Below are 21318 nucleotides of genomic sequence, written 5' to 3'. Positions count from 1 at the left end.
TCATTGTGATAACTAAGTATTAGGAAACATCATTTAAATTTGGATTTTTGATATTTTGAAGTAACTTGATCGCAGCTTGAGTTCAGCGTGGTAGAGTTGGTTGCTAAACCGAAAAGTCTCGAGTTCGAACCCTCGGGCAGATAAGGCTCGTTAGATGGGGACAACCACCCTTCAAGGAGAGACAAGTCTAAAATTACACAACTGCTGCCTTGTAATTTGTTTTTGGTTGCTATAGAAGCAAATCCAAAAAGAATAGCAGGCTGAAATCGGAATCAATGGCGCATAACCTGTTGACACATATACTTAATTGTGTTGGAGGGGATCCCTTCAAACTAGAAAATCAAGAACGAAGAAAAAGAAAAGAAGATCGAACTTATTCTCTTGGTAGTTGTCTGCACAATTTAATGTCTCTAGTTGCATTTGCTACTCTACATTTTACCAGATGTCTAATTAACTGGTAGTAAGAATCTATCATAATGTATGAGCACAAAATCTATAGCCTCTATATAGAGGGACAAAACCACTGATGTTAAGAAACCTATAATTTTTCTTAAATTCTGCAACTGCAATATAAATAAAACTAATGGAGAATATCAGAACATGAGAGTGAAGTTAAAACACATTGACAATTTTTTTTTACTTGGCCTTATGCTTTCCTTATTGTTGGCCTCAATTTTATTTCTAATAGATAGTTGCCCGTGTGCTAACTGTTGTATATATTATATGTACTGCAGAAATGATAAATTTTAGAGTTATGCCACTTCGATAATTAATAGCATTTAGAAGAAAATGAAGTCAAGGTTTTTTTTAGACAAATTAATTTTATTTTACAGATATCACCCATCCAATAAGTCAACAGCTGTTCTTAATATTTATTTCTTTAATTACGTGATCTGTACATGTCCAAAAAATATACAACAAAAATTTGCATTTATATTTCTTCAGCATTAAATAAAATGATGAAAATGTATGCTATTTAAAATACAGTAAACACGCCGACAGGCAATAAAAAGTTTTGTTTGCTGCACACTTAAACAGTAAAATAAGGCATCCATTGCCACTGAAGTACTGACAATGATAAAATTCTACCTTGCTAGCCAATCAACAAAGGCTTAAGTTAAATCAAACTAAGCTAAAAGTTAAAAAAATGCATACAAATTTCTTCAGTTGTCGGAAAAACAACTCTCCTTATAGCATTGAACTAACATTATTCTTCTATTTTTTTAATATTTCAAAACATGTCCAAGGCCAAAAACACTGCATAAGTAAAAATATATATAAAGCTATTTTTCAGCATCTTTTTGGCAAAGAACATTATCAATAACAACACAATTACAAGATGTCAAATGACAGTACAACTGAACTAGTGAGACCAATGCAATGACGTGATACACACAAAATTCTATGAAGTGCTGGGTAAGACAATCAAGAGTTCCTTGATCCAGTTTGATTTAGTGTAATCAATACAAGCAACAATAGGCGCAATGTTTCATGGAGACAGTTTTTTTTTATTTTTTAGTAAAGGATTTTTTTTTTTTAAAACCTGTTGGGTGATTTAAGAAGTGATTAAAGTATTACAATTTTCATTTTAGAACTTATTTTGTTTATTTACATACTAGAATTAGAAGCCTTGTTTTATAGTGCTTGATATATAGCTTGCATTAATATACAAGGATGTACAAAATAAAATAGGAAATAAATATTAATCAAAGATGCTTAAGATAGTTTCAGACACAAATTTTAAGAAGGGCATTATCTAGGATAAGTAGAGCAAAACTTTTCAGAGTTGATAAACTACAGAATTTTTTTTTATTCAAACAAGAACGCTTAAAATACTGTATAATTTAATTCAACTGCAAAATTTTAGTTTATACATTAAAGCTTAATTTTAAACAAAAAAAAAAAAAAACATTGCCATTAATCGTCTAACCGATATAAACCATTCACACATTATTTATTTTTTTATTTAAAAAAAACATTTTTGTAAACCTGAAAGGGATATAAATGCACTAAGACTAAGGTGGCTGGTATTAAAACAGAGAGGGTATCAAAATAATTCCTAGCAGAGCTCAGGTCCAGCCTGTTGTACAGCTACAAGACTAAGAGAACAGCCATCAAACAACACTAAAATAAACTAAGATACATAAATTCTCTCCCATAAAAATCTTGCATATTATGACATCAAGAATTATGCTTTACTCCCAAAATGCTATTTCACAGACTACAAAATCACTCAAATACTGCAGGTAGATTGGAATTTCTCTAGGATTATCTTAAGTCTGGGCAGCAACAAAACATTCTGAGAAGAACCAGCCAACCAGATCATACATTCTTTCATCATCAACGTGTGGTTTACACTCCCAAAGTTTTTTAAACACCACACGCAGAAATGAATATTCTACTGAAGATAAGCCTTGTGTATATGGCTTTGATTTTAAAGGAGGCCACACAGCGTTAAAAACAAGTTACAGAGGATTTGAATTAAATGAAGACTTACACTGGTTGAATAAAGTGTTATATTTTATTATTAAAAGCTCCAACAAGTTCTATATTTTAAACTAGCTCTGAACTGTTGACTCTATTCTAGAACCAGCATTAACTTTGGTCCCTAAAATTGATGCAACTGTCCGCATTTATTTTAAAGTAGCACTTGTGAAAAAACATTGCAACAGATAGTGCAATGGATCCAAAAATGCAATGTCCTGATTACATATAAATGTAATACATGCTATTATGACATGCTATCAATTAACTTTAGATATTTAAAAATTTCTTTTTCTTTAACTGCTTTATGCGAGATGCAGTGCCATTATCACATAAGTTTCAAGAGTCAAGTTTGTTACCTAGAATAAGTGTTTAACAAAAATTAAAACAAGAAACATCCAAGTTTAGACAAATAAAGTTACACCAGTACAGATAAAGTTGAATAGAGCACCACAGAGATATGCTAAGGCTTGTAAAACCAGATTTTCATCATCTAGGGCTTATTAATTACATAACTAAGTACTAGAAAAACACAGGCAATGCCTGTAGTTAAGATTTTTAACACAGTGATTTAATATAAAACTAAAAATGTATGCCAAGTAAGGTAATGTTTCAAACCAAGCATTAAAACCAATGATTAAAAACAGACATTTCTTTAAAAAAAAAAAATAATTTTAAAAGTCTGTTGTAATAAAAATGCAAATTTAATTTCTGAAATTTATTCTGTCCTAAAAATTGATCCTAAGGAACGTAATGCCAAACACAGAAAAATCTATGCAGTATGTTAAAGTTCATGACAGTTCAATCACAAATGCTAGAACCAATAATGTACACCTTGAATCACTAAAGGCAGTTATTTTTACAGCGGCCAATAAATAAATGAACATGTAGATTACCTTAATCTACACTCTTCTGCACGCTCACACATCAACTCTCAAAATGCTATAAAATGATACAATTCATGAAAATAAAATACAAGCCTGAAGGAAAGAAAACAAATAAAAACAGAAAGGAGGAAACATTTGTGGTCAACACTCATCACTAATGAAGTCAATAAATATCGCTTAATTGGTTCAGAAAAGTTTTTAAGGCTTTAGCATTTTATAAATTGAGTAGGAGAATTAGAGAGCAATGAACAAAATTTGTTTAAAAAATTATACTTGGAGGGCAAAAATAATTAAAATTGTATAAAGAGAAAAAAAAATTGTTTTAAGAGAGCAAAAATATTTTGATAATTACAGGCCAATTGCAAAAGTATTAGTTTATGATTATTTATAATGGTTAAGCCAATACTCAATGACTGATCAGTTTTCTGAATAATTAATAACTTGATGCTTTAAAAATGAAATAAATTGATGATTAAGGGACACTGAAAACTGTCAACACTATTAACAATTTACCGAACGGTCTATATCACTCCTCTAGAAAATTTTTTTTTTAGCTCAATCACTCATGCTCTGTTAGTTGACATTGAAAATACAGGACCAGTTTTTTTTTTTCAAACTGTTTACAACAAAGGGCATGCAGCTGAGTTGATGTATGATGAGACTCCAACACTCCCGCAGGCAGAACAACTTGAAAGACAACAATGGGTGATGGGCAGGCAAGTGAAGAAACATGCAGCTCAGGTCCCTTGATCTCCTTCCACACCTAATTTTTTATTTCTAAAAACCCATCAACTCCCAGGTGAGGTGAAAGAGTTTGCAATACCAGGGTATAAGGAAGCTCTATGTACCTGATAAGCAGATAAATAAAAATTTAAAAAATAAAAATCTGGCAAGGGTTAAGAAAACACCAGTGGGCACTAGAAATGGTGAACAAAAGAAAATTTACCTAATGCCCGAAAAAAAAAAAAGTAAAGCATCAATTCAACCAAATTGCAAATCAAAAAGTTTTTTTTAAAGCAAGGGAAAATAGCATCCATAATAATGATGTTTCTATAAACATTTTGTAGAACTTAAAAAAAAAAATCTTCATATATCAAGACTAGCTAACTTTGTCAGTATGGCTTGTAAGAGCTAGTTATCTCATTAGAAAAGGTAAAAAACTTATCTTAAATTCTCAAATATTGTATTCAACATAAAGAGAAGACTACTTGATATAAATAAAAGATTTTAAGAACTATGTACAGATTGTATATTGTAGTAAGTTATTGCAGCAGAATAATCATACACTGAAATGAACACATACGAAGATGAATTATAAATATTTGTTTATTTAATTTACTGGAACATATGTTCCCCTAGAACAACTTGTTTGATTTGGTTTATAGCCGGTACAGTGGTGTGACAAAACTCTCATTTAAAAAAAAAAACACATTTACATAACCTGATTCTACTTCAAATAAAACAATTGACACTCACAATCAACTAAAGTGAACTGAATGTTTTAAAGCGTTAAATAAATGAAAGAGCGCTAGATGTTTATGGCATAAATTTATTATGACAGTAACAAAGCTCACCCGCACGATGGTGGTGTCCTAAAGCAGATGATGGTGGCCCACTTGGCGGCCGGATGTTACTCACCATCCCCGGGGCAAGCCGAAGCGGCTGGGAGGTGAGGGGCTGGTGAGGTGGGAGAGGCGGAGCAGCAGACGAGCCTGGGCCTACCCTGGGCATCTCGCACACCTCACACTTCTTGAGGGCCGGGTGATTGGAAAAGGTGCAGAAAGTACAGTTCCACTGATCCCCTTCTTCAGAATCCCCTGAGTTGACAGTAGGTTGAAACATAGGAACAGGGGGCACACGAAAGATATCACTACTTGCACCCCCAACTGTTATATCAGTTGAACGTTGCCTTACAGGAATAGGAGGTGGTGGTCTTGGTGGAGGAATAGCAGATGCTGCAGAGAGGTTAAGTTTAAATTTAATACATAACACTGTAAATTGCTAAACATAGAAGCAAAAAATACATAAATTATAAACAAGCAAACAATTACACTAAAAATAATTTTTGTTAAAGAAAAGTACATACCATCAGATGACCTGGAATAAATAGGATCTTGTTGTCCTGTCGGCATATTGGCAAAAAAGTTCTGCTGGTCTAGAGGGTTGATTTTGTTGAATGGAGCTGCAAGTACAATAAGGTCATAAAGGCTAAAACAGGGTTTATTTGAATGGAGCTGCTATAACACTGATAAAAGCTACAGCAGGTTTTTATAGGACAAGAGGTAAAACTGCTGATAATATTCAGCAAAGCAACATGAGGATTAATTTTCGTTGCTTGTGAATAAACAAGGAAGTAACTGTGTCAATTAGTAGTTAGCCATAAAAAATGAATGACCTTTTACCAAACCACATTTACACAATTACAAATACAAAGTAAAATAAATATTGGATGATTACTTTGGCCACTTTTGTACATGTCAATTTCATTCATATACATTTGTATATCAGTCTGAAGTAATCGATTCTTCTCACATAATCTGGAAATGTCTCCAATCTGGAATAAAAAATCCAGATAGATCAATGAATTACAAGCAATAAATAAAAATAATATCTTTTAAAAAAATGTACAATACTAAAAAATAATCCAAAGCAGATCTAAACACTGAAACAATTTCTTTTTTATAATAATATATATGTTAGATTTTAAACCAAACCCAATTAAACATCAGAGGCATTTTAACTAGTTTTAATTTTGTTAAATATATTGCCCAGAACTTTGAACAATGTTAACTTTTTAAAAATTGTATAAAACAAAAAAAAGCAAAAAACTTTTGCCGACATCTCTATATAATTCAGGCGTGCATGAGACAATATCACACAAGAAAAATCTCTGCCACATTTTGGAGTATATGACTGTAAAAGTTTTAGGTATAGTTTACAGAGTTAATTTTGAAAGAAATAGCTACAAATGTATTAGGCAACTTACTGAGGGAAAGCTACTATTAGCATGGCTATTTTCTAACATGCTTGTCTCCATATTGTGAACCTCAGAGCGTAGATTCTCTAAGATATCTCTGTATTGCTCAGTGTACTCCTGGAGGTTTTTCTTTCTACTTTTCTGGTGTGCCAGTAAAGCTGAAAAATAATAAATATTTAAAACTCATAATACAAGCAGAGTTAGGAGAATTAGCGCAGTAAAAATTTAACATAAACAGTTTAGTTGTTTGCTATAATAAATATAATTACCCTGAGCTTTTACAAATGATGATACACTAGCAACATGTATTTCAAAACAGTAAATAAAATTGATAAAATGAAAGCTGTGTATGCTCCTAGTCATAATCCCGTAAATTTGCTCATATACATATGCAGACATTTTAAAAATGATTGTGTAAAACGACAACCAGAAAGAAACAACCATTTAAAGAAGTTTAGGATTTGCTAAAATTCAACCTAACTACTATGTTGCCTATAAGAAATCTAGATTACGTGAGAATACTGAAAAGGTAAAAAAAATACCAACCCTGAATGTAGTCAGCTTCGTCCTGTATACTCCCAGAGCGCGGCCGCACCCCCTGATCCCCTCTATCCATGCGAATTGAGGAGGAATCAGAGTTGATGCTGCTGTGACTAGAGACACGAGAGCCCATGTTATTGAAGTGGAGCTGGCGGTTATCGTAGTCCCCACCAGCACTGTGATCACTATCTTGGCTGTTGGACCTGCTGTTAAGCATCGGCTGTGAATTTCCTACACCAGGACTTTTTGTGTGGTAATGCATTACAGGAGTCGGAGAATTATAATGGGCGAAATGCGAAAGATGACTGGGAGGTTGTGAGGATACTGGCCCAGATACACCCATAAGGGGGTAACCCACGTTGAACTGAGAATATGAATTGTAATTACTACTGGCTGGTTGATAAACATTCGATGGTGGGGTACTGTAACCAGCATGCTTTTGTTGTTGATTGAGATGAAACTGCTCCTGTGAATTTGGAAATTCTGCATTGTATTGTGGATTATAGTTAAGGTTCCCATGCATGTTATATACTAAATTCTGTGAAGGCAAATAAGTTGTAGGTGGCGCCCTGACAGTGGGAAAGAAATTTGTTTGAAAATTTGGGTCATTATACCCACTATGAGTGTTCCCCACTTGATCTCGCTTGATCTCAACAAATACAGGCTTAGAATGTGCTATGCCAGGAGATGAAGCCTGCACAGGCGTCGACAATGGCCGAGGTGTAAAATTATTGTTCACCCCAAAATTCTGAAAGTCACTTCCGGCATTTAAGTTTAGGTGAACAGGAGTTCGCCTCCCATCCCCAATACTGTCATTATTGCTACTATTACTTATTTTTCTATCTGGTGTCAAATGGTTTAAATGGCTAGTGGTGTTCACAACTATACTAGAAGAATGCAAAGGCTGTGAGGAAGTGGCTTCAGTGCGTATCTCACTTCGATAGTGTTGGCTAACATTTGGTGTTGAACCATACCGCTGCATGTTAGACGGAGGTGCTGTGACCGTGCAGACGCCACCGGTGTCACCAAAATGCATTCGGATATGCCGAGAATTGGGCGGCGTGGCGGCTGGCGACACTGAGCCTCCTGACAACGACCCTGGAGGAATGTTGATGACTTTCACAGGACGTCTCTGCTCTCCGGGACTATTGGAAGCTGATGATGAATTGATAGTCACCTGGCGTGGTCGGTTGGGATTCTGCACATTGACTATAGCCCCGTGAGTTCGGCAATCAATGTTAGGGATATCTGTGGCGGAGTTAGTGAACATAAAAGGAGTGAAATCAGCAGGAGCAGTCTGTGGGGTGCCAGAAGATCCAGGAAGAGCCTTGGAGGCTTGAGCATTAGTCCCTGAGGGAGTTGGTTTATCTCCAGGCTGTAAAGTCCAGGAGACAGACTGGCCAACAAGTGGTTTTTTTTGTTCTGCGTTACGTGCTGCATTCCCCACAGATCTTTCAATTGTACTAACATGTCTTTCACCTGGAAAAGGTTTCTGGGAGCCACTAGACTCATGGGACACTTGTAACTCTTTTATTCGAGTACTGATCGACTTGCCTTCATTCTGACTAACAACGTTGTTATTGCTTAAATTAGGCTCCAAAACTGTTGTCACACGCTGATTTGAAAAATTGGGATCTTTTTTAACTTCATGTTGCAGTGCCTTTATGCACTTTTCTTTGTCATGTGAGCACTGAAAAAAATGACAAGCATTTGTTTGTAAGTTGTGATAATTTTAACATGGGAAAACAGTGTAATGAAAACAGAATTTTTCTTAATTCAACAATTTAATCATTACAAAATAGAGTTAATCAAATACTTGTACCACTACTGTGGTGCTGATAAGCATTAAATCAGAATTGAATTTCATACCTCTTGCATAATTTTTAACACAGTTACACGAGACAAATCTGGATACATTGAACTCAGGTGACTGAGCAAACTAAAGTCATTTTTCTCATCCATTGTAGCACTGAAAGAAAAATATTTAAAATTGTGATTCCCTTAGTATCTAGTTAAACAAAAATTTTAAACCAATGGAGTAGACAAATTTAACATTTTGGATTATGTGCAATATATGAAAACATTGTGTTCTTTTTTTTCTTTGGCAAATTACAAGCATTCAGAGTTAGTAAACTGTCAACTTGTAGAGAAAAAAAAAATGTTGCATGCACTTCCCTAATAGGTAAGTCATGTCAATCAGAAAGAAAATTCAGGGCATAATATCAATGATCATCCCACAAACTGAAGAAAATGACCTCTGACAAAGCTACAGAGACAGAATAGATGATGCATTACAAACATGAGTTTGGACTATGTTTCTGGAGGGAGAATGTAATATTTATGATCTTAGAATTTATTTTTCAGTAGGTGGATATTTTAAAAAATTTATAATGAAAAATTTCTGTGAATGGCTAAATTAATTTTTTTTTTCTTTTAATTTTTTTTTATAATTGGTAAAAGTGAGAAAAAAACACAGCTATGGGGGAACTGGTAGTACACTTTCTTTAAAAATCACACTATTTTAATCAAAAATAATTTTTTGTTATTATTTATTTTTATTGTTATTATTCGTCTTCTTTTTTATAACAAATAATTTTTTTCTTTTTACAACAAGTGAAGCGGGACATAGCAAAAGAATTCTATTATTTAGCCTGATTATTTTATCATAAATTTAATTATTCATGAAGCTTATTCATATTTTTTTTTTACTAATGCATACATTTATATAATAAATTATTTTGTCTTTAAAGAATAATTTAGACTTTTCTTTATAAGTTAATTTAAGTGATAGAACTCAGGGTAACAGTTTTATCTCAAAATAAGTCAATCAGGGTTAATTAAAATTTTCACTGTATGTTGCAAACATATCATCTATTAAAAATGTTTATTTAGAATGTGCGAAGTTACTTTCCATTGCCATCAGTGATTTTTCTATAGTTATTGACTTTTTACTGTATACCCAAAAATTCACTTTGATTTTATTGCTAAAAATTCATAAAAAGGCCCTAATAAAGACATTTTTATGCCTAAGTATTTTCAAGTTAAAAATATATTTTAATACTACATTCTGATCATTTGTAACAAAATTTTATAAGAGGTACGTTAAGTGACCAGTAGATTTATTTCAATAGATAAAAATTCCAGTCTATTTACTTCAATTTCAATAGACAAAAATTATCACTAGTCCTACTAAACCCAACTATTTAGCTGACTAATTGTTTTCATTTAAATTTAATTGCTGCCTGTAATTATTTTTTATAAATATTTTCGGTATATCAGGTTCTTGTCAATGCCGTCTCTAATACAGTCTGTACCTAGCATTCTTCTGCTTGAATTTATGTTAGGTTAGATGTGTGGACAAGCAATAAGACGGGGAAACATTAAGGTAGAGGATGGAATAAGTTGAACAATTCTATTTTTGACAAATAAACTAAACATGAGTGGGAGATCTTATGTTCATTACATTAGGCTTATGATTTTTATATGATAATGTAGTGGAGTTTCTTCATTTCATGTTTATCTGCAGATTATTAAGCCTAAACAATCAATTTGATATTCTAACATCAGAATGTTGGCATCATTCAAATTAGTTCAAGGTTAGATTGTAACTTTTAATAATAATTAATGTTTGAAAGTAATAAACAGTTAGAATTGTCTAAGTAATTGTTGCTGCTAGAACAACAAAAAATGGTTAGATCTATATGGTTAAAAATAATTTCTAAATGTTTAAGTATTTTTAAAAACATTTTTTCAGAACTTATTTCAACAAATTGGTTTTTAAATTAGAAAAAAAAAAGGGGGGGGGAGGAGGAGAAGAAGAGATGTTTTATTTTTTTTCAACCACAATAGTTATAGATAATTAAGATATAAGCTACATGCGCAATAAGTTGATATACTTTGTAATGTTTGACACAAGTGTGTATACAATTTTGGTGGATTTTGGGTAATTACACATGTGACTTGCCAATGATAACCCTATTCTTAACCCTAATTTCCAACCATAAAACTAGATAGATTACAATACTACTGACAACCTAATTTAGGAAGACTTTATTACTGGTCATCAAGACCCTCAATCATCCAACTTTGGTAGGATTATACTGTAGAATGACATTATTATTATAAGGTGTTTTTTTTTAAAGTGTGAATGCTGTTGACCTTCATTTTACATGTAATTATGTTAGGTAATAGTCTGGTGCTCTTAAATAATTTTTTTATTTGTTACTCTGAAATGATGAAGTGTGTCCCTAAAAGTAGAATATTCAAATCTAAATCTGTTTTTAGTCTTTTAGCATTTATAAATGTGTTATTGGCAACATTAGAGAAAACTGTAGTGGAAGATAGTTGATTTAATTTAAGCTGGCTGTTGACTTGCAAATTAGCCTAAGTAAGGAAACTTCCTATAAAAAATTTCTTTACCAAAAAATAAAAAAAATTCACATTTGTTTCTGGGATGCATAGAATGGATGTTGGAAGATCCTCTTTTTCTTTTTTAGTCTCACATTAAACTAAATTAAAGTTTAAAGTAGCATTGATAATTTAGCTAGACTAACAAGGGAACCTTGATTCAGATGAAATCTAAACTAAAAAGTAGTTAGATCTAATTATTATTAATAAGTTTGTAGTTGAATCTGCTGGAAGTTCACTCACTGGAACTGGTCTGGAAGAAAATCTGTCAAAAATTAAAATCATTCAAAAATGATGGGTGTCAGATCAAGGCAAGGCTACAGACAGGAATTTATTAACTAAGTTTGTATTTGTAGAAGCTATTTGTATTTGTGTCAATTTCAACAAGCATGTTACTGTTTGAAGCACTAATTGAATGTTCAAAATTACATCATTAAGATTTTAGAGTGTGAGATGCTGATACACTCACTGATTGTTGATTGTGTGTGTCGTGTGGCTGTGGTTTCTTGTAAATTTCTTAACTTTTTTGATTACACTACTTACATTCTCCCCCTTATTTTCTCAAATGATATATTGTAGATAAAATCCTCCACGATGGATATACATCGTAATCAGTTATAAGAAGCATCCCAAATGTATATATCAATTTTGGAAAATTATACCCCAGCTCAATCGAAAATATTTACAGCTGAGAGATTATTATTGTTCCTTTTCCTACACAATATGGCGATAACTGGGCATGCGCATTGTAAACTTCCGTGAAAATAGAATCTAAAGAATAGCCTAAAAAAATATTTTTATTTTCGTATTAAAATATAGATCTGCCGGTTTCATAATTAATCCAAAATATTAAACGTTTCATTAATAAATGAGTTAGCAAAATTAACATAATCATCTATGCACAAAATTAACGAGTTATATTATCAACAAACACACAAAGCTTCCAACTATTTGTTAGACAGAATCGAACCATATTTTATTAAAAGCTACAAGGGTTTTCCCGGTGAACAAGGAGCGCGATATAGACTAGTTCACTTGTTTAACAAGTAAAGAAAAGGGCGCGCCTGTTACGTAACGTTACTTCTATAGAATTTATAGCTAGTGGATGTGTCGGAATCATCTAACCAAAAATGTAAATAGACTCTATTTAATTGGATTTTTTTTTGCCTTATATTGTGATATATTCCCGGGCCCTGGGCAATAGGATCATGTGATCATTAAGTCTTTTAATAAGCGACAAAGTAATGTTCCGTTACACTGTTTCTGTTACAAATATACAATATCAATGTTTTACAATACTAAACCACTAAACGGGTCTTCCGCTGAAAATATCTGAATCCGTTAACGTAATATATAGAACTTTATCTGATATCACACTTTACAACAAGATTTGGACCCATATAGGCCTTTTTGAATTTGTGTGGGCGTCTTTTTAAATTTGTGTGGGGAATGTAGGATCTCTTATCATCTATAATCTCCATACATTATACACCTACGCTAATTACATCAAACTGCTACCACTCGTTCGTCGTCGTTCTTTTGTCGCTGTTCTTTTTAGCATTTTTCTTTTATCGCCATCATCAAATTAGGGTGTCACTTGGTGACGTCATTTTAATGAGGGTCTGGCATTTTGTGACTATTTTTGGGGGAGGGAGCGTTAAATCGGAAAAATCGCATTATGTAAGTGGTCGGCGTGTCGAGTCGGTAAGGCTCATGGTCGCTAAACCAAGTCTCGAGTTCGAACCCTCGGGCATATGATGCTCGTTAGCTGGGGCCAACTCCAAAATCAAACAACTGCTGTCTTGGTTGGACAAAGTAAATCCAAAAAGAAAATCTGAGTCAATGGCCTCAAGGACGAATAACCAGTTGACACGTATACTTAATTGTGTTGATTGGGGATCCCTTCCAACACTAAACTTAAGAACGAAGAAGAAGCAGCATTATGTAAAGCTGGCACAGTTTCTCGTGTTTTTTACGGGTCGAAGTTTTTTTCTATGCACACGCAATTTACTTCCCCAAAATTGATTACATTATTTATGGTGACAGGTGATCAGAACTGGCTGGTCCCTTTATCATTCTACAGACAAACGAATACTGGCTTACGGTCAAATGGATGTCTTATAGACAACGTATAAAGACTTACATATGGTCAAATGAATGTCCAATAGACAACCTAAAGACTTGCGTATGGTAAAGTGAACGTCCTATAGACAACATAAAGACTGGCTTATGGTCTCATGAACGTCCTGTAGACAATAAAAAGACTGGCTTTCTCATGAACGTCCTATAGACAACATAAAGACTGGATTTCTCATGAACGTCCTATAGACAACCTATGCTGGCTTTCTCATGAACGTCTATAGGGGCCTAGACAACCTGAAGATTAGCTAATTATCTTGTGGATAACCAAAGACAGGGTTAAGACAGGTATTGAACTCTTGCTTTTAAATGACTTGCTGCTTTTAGTGTATGATAGATAAAAAAAAAAAACTATCAGTCTACTAAAAATGTACAACAGGCCATTAATTTAAAATGTATTGAAGTTAGGACTTTCTGATCTGAACTGTATATGAGTAATTTAGATTTTTTCAAAACACAAGAACACATAAGCTCATCCAAATTTATTTTCACATTCAGTTGTGGTTTTATTTTTTTAAACTACAAAGAAAACCCAAAAAGTTAGTTTAAACAAAAAGTAGAACAGGTGCTTTCAGTTTTTTTACATTAAAATAATAATGTTAACATACATAGCTAGAATGTAATATAAAAATGTTATGGGTATGTAAAGTACCAGGAGAAGAAATTGTAAATAATTTTTGTTCTAATCTGTGTTAGAAATTAGGCCAACAAAAATATTCTAAAATATTTATTGGGATATACCTCAGTGTAGACTACATATCAAAGTATGTGCTTTTGTGCTCAATTAAAAGCATTGTTTTAAAAGAATATATGATAATTTGGCTTAAGGCTTAATGATAGAAATATTTAAAAAACATTGAAAATATAATGAATTTCAACATTAACAATATGAAAATAATTTTTTAAAAGAATGAGCTAATTACTATATTATGGACGGATTTTATTTTATAATTTAAAATAATGATAAACAACTTCCAATAATGTTTTCACATTTGTATAAATAGGCATATTATAATAATAAAGAATAATTTATAATATACATACCATGAAAATGATAGAGCAAAAAAAAGAAATAAACAACCACTACAATATGTATAAATATATATAACATAGGTAAATAGTTCTAGTAGAATTATAAAATGAACAACAAAAATGTATTATCTTTTATCATCCAAACTCAGACCTTACAAAACTAAGTAAAAATAGTTTTAAATGCAGTATTTTAAATAAATATTATGCACTAGGTGATAATTTAAAACATAAACATAATTTATAAGGAGGGAATAGAGGAGGTAATTACTTAATGATTACCAGCATATAGTGTACAGATATAATAATATAAAATTTATTTGTTATAAAATAACAAGTTTAAACTGAATTCACTTTTTAACCACTTAGGGGCTAAATAAAAAATTGTAAAAAGTATGACTGGCTAACATACAAGAAAATATCTTTAAATATAAATAGACAATGTCATCATAAAGTATCAATAGACAATGTCCCCATCATCACTGTCGTTAAAATTTGGGATCCTTCTAACATTGTAATTGTCATCTATTGCAGGTAGATCCTCAGCAAAACCCCACTTGGTTTCAAAGTCTAAAGAAAAATGGAAGATAAAAAAAAAATTAAACCAACCAATGAATATTTTAAATTTTTTGTCTACTTTTAACTCTATTTGATAGATATGTAAGCCTTTTTAAGAGAAAATAACATTTATTATTTTTAAAAGTAAAAGAAGAAAAAGTAAAATAAATAAATATGAGGATAAAGAAAATGCCAAATAATGAAATGAACAGAAAGAAAACATAAAAAACAAAGATGAAAAAAAAAAGAAAAGATAGAAAATAAAGGTAAATGAAAGTAAAGTAAAAGAAAAAAATAAACATAAAAAACCAATGGCAAAGAAGCAGAGAGAACCACAAAGTATGCTGACCTGAATCTTGAGACTTATTTCTGTGAATCTGAGTTAGTTTGGAATTCAGGCTTTTGACCGGAGTGTCAGAATCAGAAGTATTTCTAGATCCTTTCTCTTGGACCATCCTGGGTGAGCCAAACTTGCTGGAAAATTCATCATCAGCAGGGGCGAGTTTGTTTGATCTCAGCAAATTGCGTTTCTTTTTTCTGCGTGTTTCTGACCTATCTGAAACTCCACCTTTACCATTTTCATCTGTTAAAAAACATTTGCAAGTGGACTCTACAGCATAGCATTAATAAAAAGCAACTTTAAATTTAGCATTTCCAAAAAATATGTATATATTACCTATAAAAATAAACACATAGGTCTATATATATATATATATATATATATATATACTTATTTACAACTACCAATGAAAAGTAGAAATAAATTGTACCTTCAAAGTTAGATTTCATTGGCTTCATGTGGTATAAATTTTCTCTTTTTTCAATATTTTTTGTTTCATCTTCAACATCTAGATCATTTTTCTTGAACCCTTTAAAATTTCTTTCTTGTAAAGCTTTAATTTCCTTGTAGAAATCTCTAGGGGGGTCATCTTCTGTTGGGCTGGGCGGGAAACGGAGTGTGTCTTCAAGGGAGTTGTACTGAGCGTAGCTGTCATTCTCTTCATCACTGACATCTCGTCTTTCCAATTTTTCTCTAGCTTGTTGCTTCCCCTTTCTGCCACTGTCTTTTTCCAACCTTTCATAGGGCTGTCTGTCTGGCATTTTACTGAACCGTGAGGACATGAATCTCTCATCACCTGAGTTATCATTAAAGTTTTCTCTCTCTGTACTTTCATCCCCATCTTTCTCCTCGTCAAACTTTTGAAGGTTTGGAGGACTTATCCCTTTGAGCGTTCTTCTATACGTTGAGTCCCCTTTCTCTAAGTCATGAGGGAAAGTTTCGTAACCTTTACTTTCTTTCTTGTTATGCGGCGGAGGGGTCCTCTGGAAATCTCCCCGGTCTAGTTTATGTACTTTTGTATATACGTCACCGCCATAAGAATAATGGTCTTCATCCTTGGCTTCCTCTATTCTATTTACCTTCACAAGTTTAGTTTTCTTTGGGTGGATGTCCCGGGGTGTAAGATTATGAACAGGATCGCGGCCCCAACTATTTCGGTCATTGACAACTTGGTTCAACTTTCCGATCCCGTCATCATCATCGTCATCCTGCTCAACCCCACTGTCCACGTTGTAATCAGCAAATTTCTTCTTCTTTCTCTGTTTCTTTTTTTCTGTTCCGGTTTGCTTATTCTCCTGTGACCCCAGTGGCTCAAGAGGTGGTAGAGTGGAGGCTCTAGCACTGCTGCGACTGAACACATTTTTCATGGAGGGTTGAATGCCAGGATCTTCTAAACTCCCCCTTTCTTTACCACTGTGCAGATGATAATTTTTGTCCAAATTGAAAGGCTCCACACCATTATCACCAGAGTCTAGTGCACCGTTTCTAGTTTTTATGCTGTCTGTTTTGTTGAGCTGGTTTAGTCTATCTTGTTTTTGTTTCTTTTCCTCTTTCAAAGCTTTCTCCTGTGAAAATAAAAAACAGAAATGGAATAGAAATGGAATTACTTCTGATACAAAATAAAATAAAAATAATGGTTTCACCTTTGGTGCCTGATAGTTTGTCAAGCAGAGGAAGTAGAGTGTAAGTAAAGTACACTGTTGGAAAATCTATATGGCAGTTGATGTACAAGTAATATATACATATATTTTGTTTTACTCTGTATATTGTAGGATCAGCACTATACCTAGTTGCATTTACTTTAGACAGTGACACTTTTTGTGATTGTAGCTGTGCCCTTTACCACTGGACAATGCCATCTGTCAAGTAGAGGACATCTAACACAGTGGCATGTAGGTTAACTGTAGCTGTTATGTTTTAGGTTCAAACCAGGATCAACCATAACTTCAAAGGCCTTAGAGCTTTTTTTTTAAAAAATGATTTGATAATATTAAATTTTGAAAATGATTTACTTTTCTTTTTAATTGTTCCAAATCCAAGGCTTTGAAAGGGTTGCCATCAACAATATCATCATCATCGTCAGGTTCTTCTTTTTTCTCCAAGCCAAGTCTGGTTCTCTCCAGTTCCTCTGCCTTTTCTCTGGTTACAAAAATACAGAAAGATTAATTGACCAAGCTCCTGAGTTACTTATAATTTACATTTAGCATAGGTTTGTTTAGTATGAACTGCAAACTGTTTTAAGTCTGAAGAGAACAATTTTTTGTGTAAATTTAAAGAACCAATTAAAAATTAAGAGTATATAATTGTTCTAATATTCTTGAAATAAATTATTGCCACAAAAGAACTATTGTATTCACACATTTTTAAACTAGTTTCATTGATAGGTCTCATAACAATGTTAATTTTTGTGACAACTAACACAAATGGATCATGATGATAGTGTACTATTCCAGCACTGTACATTCAGAAAGACTTATCCACTCACCTTTCTTCTCTTTGTTTCTTCACTCTCTCCCTCCTCTCCTCCCTCTCTTTATCTCGTGCTTCTTTTGCTGTTTTCATATCCTCTTCAACCCTGCTTGATAGACTAGCCCACGATTCCTGAATTTTGTCAAACAACCACTGGAGACCATTTAAAATTTCTTTATCCATCTTGGATCCAACACCTTTTAAAGCTGATACCATTGCCTAGAACACAAATTTTTATAAATGTGTACAAATTACAGATGATATATAGACGGAACTTGTATTTTAGATTTCAAATTAAAGCAAAAAAATCCTCAAACTTTATACTTACCAGTTTAGAAGGACAGTTGTTATCATTGACTATATTTTCTAAATCAAGTCCTTTAATTATTTCTAATTCCTCCATATGATCAGTCATGTCTACTTTATTAGCTAAGCTGAAAACAAAATTTCAAAAATTTTCTTGAACACCTCCTTAAAAATAACTTGATACTACAGACCAAGAAAAGTGAAAACTCTTTATCCTTAAAAATAACTAGATACCAGCGACCATGAAAGGCGAAAACGAACTCTTTATAAAATAAGAGTTTTACAATATTTTTTTAATCATAACTATGCAATATAAAACTGTAATCAACCAGCAACCTATGCACAGAGTTAAATAAAAGCACTAGCCCAAATCACTCACACAAGGACAGGCTTCCCCGACACCTGAGGATGTTCCAAAGTGTGCTTAAACACCTCCATGGCCTCTCTCATGCGCGACTCACAGCCCGAGTCCAAAACATACAAAATGCCATACACTTCTCCAAAGTAATTCTTCCATATAGGCCTGATGTTTTTGCCACCACCAACATCAAACAGAGTGACATCAAAGTTGAGCTGTGAGAATTTAGCTGTTCGGAATCCAACAGTGGGAGCTATATCTGGATCAGGTTGCTCTGTTGAGAGAATTTTATAATGAATATGAATAATTGAAAATGAGGTGTGCAATAAATAAATATCAAACAGCTTGTTAAATTTGTTGCACATTTTTATGTAAGAAGATCAACACTAATATTAGAAGAAGCTGATTTAAGAAGCTGATGTTTTAAAACTTTTTAACATAGGGCATGATAAATAATAAAGATACAAGCCATATGGTTAATGCTATATTCATTTTTTAAATTGATTTCTTTCTTAATTTAATTCCAGAGCAAAAAGCGTGTGTACTAAACGGGTGGGAAGGAACTCCATCAGTTGTTATGAGAAAGTGGTTTAAAATAACCAACAGAATAGTAATTATTTAAGCACAATTCAATGAATCTTAAGTAAGCAAGTGGGTGCTTTAAAAATAAAAATATTTTATATACTTATTTGCAACTTATGTAAATAGCCTATGTATCATAATGTCTAAACATTATTTTGAGAGAAAAAATACATACCACCAGTAAGAACGGATGTCAGTGTGCTTTTCCCAGCATTATCTAGTCCAACAATTGCCAATGTAATGGTTCTAGATTAGCAATAAGAATTGTTAATAAAGAGACATCAATATGATACTGATCATCAAAGTGGTATTATAATATAATTTGTTTAAAGTTGGCAATATTGACTAACTTAGAAATTAGAGTTAACCTGAAAAGTATTATTAACATCCTAAGCATAAAAGTTAACATTTGTTATACAGGGGCCTAATAAACATTATTTTAATAATATTAGTATTATTTGCCTCTTCCATGATTCCCAGCCAGTAGAATATTAAAGTATAAATGCTTTTATCCTGGCTTTTGTGATAGTGTGATACCAGCAAAACATGGCTTTGATGAGACAGACACCTCACTCAAACCATGACCCTTAGTGATAGGTGTTAGACTGGGGTAATGGACTGATGTAATCTATAAATTGGTATGGGGCTAACAGACAAACACTGACTGCACCTACTTAACCTACCTGTACAGATAATTTATATCATAATAAAAATTAGACCTCAACTTACTTATTTGGCTCTTTTTTCTTTCTGATGACAGACACACAATTGCCCATGTTGATTCATTCAGTTCATACTTTATTTACTACAAATGTGATCAGCACATCACACAACACTGTAAGAGAAGTTTAAGTGGAATGGATTTTACTAAGTTACTAACTCATAACTGACATAACAAGAGTGTAGAAGTGTAGAGTTTTAGAAAAAACTAAACTATGCTTTGCCGTTAACTTTAATGATTTAATCATGATTAACATTAACAGAGTAACAACTAGTTTCTAGAATCTAGCTTTAGTCAAAATGGTAGTAGATTCTAATAGTAATTTAAAAATGAGTGGACGGAGATCGGACTACGAACGATTGTTCAGTCAGTTCAGAACTTCAGAGTTCAGACTCCAGTCACATCTTTGACATCTAAGAATCTAATTTAATATTCTAGTTCTAAATAAAATATGGTTGCCATAAATTTAAAAAAATTACACCATTTCTTACCGACAAGCCATCGAGCTCAAATATTTTATCATTTTTTTAGATAGGCATTTTTAGATCGTAGAACTAACAGTACTGTCTTCGTTACCAGGCAGTTTGGTTACACTTTGTTTATAGCAAACAGAGATCGGATGACGTCAAAATGTCGACTAAAAGGGGAGGTAATAAAAGTGGAGATGGATTGCATTAAAATGCAGATTTAGTTTAAAAGGAAAGAATAGCGAAATAAGAAATTAGGCATAATTCGGCGTTTGAAATAAAAATCCTGGAAGGGTTTAATATTTTTACTTTCTCGTATATACGTAGTATAGAGAAAGTATTGTAATCGTGCAAAAAAAAAATCGAGATTTTTACAAATCTCGACGTTTTACACCTCACTGATACGGAAAAACATAATTTTGCAATCTTGTCCGTATGTCTGTGTGTGTGTGTGTCTGTCTGTGTGTGTGTCTGTCCGTGTGTAAACACGATAACTTGAGTACCGTTACAGCTAGGTTGATGAAATTTCATATATAAGTATTTTATCAAAATCGTAGATCCGTATCAACTTTTGAGCGATTTCCGATAACCGGAAGTGGTACTTTTCCTACTTTGAATTTTTCAAAAGCCTATAACTTGAGTACTATTTCAGATAGATAAATGAAATTTCACATGTAAGTAAAAAATCTAATTCTCTACCTTCTGTTAAATTTTGAGTAATTTCCGTTGACTGGAAGTAGTAATTTACGCTACTTCCGATTTCTCAAAAAACTAATGTAAATTTTTAAAGTACTAATAATATTGCGCACTATTATACGCGTTTTTATTCGGCGTTTGCTTGGTGCGCAATGTTTTTTTTATGAGATTCTATTCTATTTTTAAAAGTTTAAGTATTTAAAATGGATTAAAAATCATAACTATATCCCCAGTTACCATCCCCTGTTGTTTTATATAAGAATATTCGAGAAAGTTTAGGGGAGATCACTACCGGTTTATTAAAACTTTAAGTATTTAAAATGGATTAAAAATCATGTCTATAGCCCGAGTTCCCATC

At 32.8% G+C, this 21318-nt stretch overlaps 2 protein-coding genes across 2 annotated transcripts; both read right to left on the bottom strand.

Annotated features, from left to right (window-relative positions):
• Positions 1-1714: 1714 nt before the first annotated feature.
• Positions 1715-12026, bottom strand: LOC131955092 (TGF-beta-activated kinase 1 and MAP3K7-binding protein 2). The gene is made up of 8 exons (XM_059319050.1): positions 11839-12026; positions 8758-8857; positions 6895-8578; positions 6358-6506; positions 5829-5925; positions 5458-5553; positions 4946-5326; positions 1715-4219 (listed from the first exon to the last, which is right to left on the bottom strand). Exons 2-8 carry the CDS (start codon positions 8848-8850, stop codon positions 4212-4214), a joined length of 2508 nt encoding a protein of 835 aa, XP_059175033.1. The 5' UTR covers positions 8851-8857; positions 11839-12026; the 3' UTR covers positions 1715-4211.
• A 1878-nt stretch (positions 12027-13904) lies between these two features.
• On the bottom strand, positions 13905-20427 carry LOC131955094 (RNA-binding protein 25). The gene is made up of 10 exons (XM_059319061.1): positions 20289-20427; positions 19806-19911; positions 19252-19322; positions 18516-18768; positions 18159-18264; positions 17847-18049; positions 17374-17500; positions 15792-16926; positions 15371-15604; positions 13905-15033 (listed from the first exon to the last, which is right to left on the bottom strand). Exons 2-10 carry the CDS (start codon positions 19850-19852, stop codon positions 14921-14923), a joined length of 2289 nt encoding a protein of 762 aa, XP_059175044.1. The 5' UTR covers positions 19853-19911; positions 20289-20427; the 3' UTR covers positions 13905-14920.
• Between the last annotated feature and the right edge of the window lie 891 nt (positions 20428-21318).

This window comes from Physella acuta, unplaced genomic scaffold, assembly GCF_028476545.2.
Source record: "Physella acuta isolate Inbredline_101_S28 unplaced genomic scaffold, ASM2847654v3 ptg001055l, whole genome shotgun sequence".
Lineage (NCBI taxonomy): Eukaryota > Metazoa > Mollusca > Gastropoda > Physidae > Physella > Physella acuta.
Note: the sequence above shows the minus strand (reverse complement) of the source record. Positions and strands in the feature narration are given on the sequence as shown.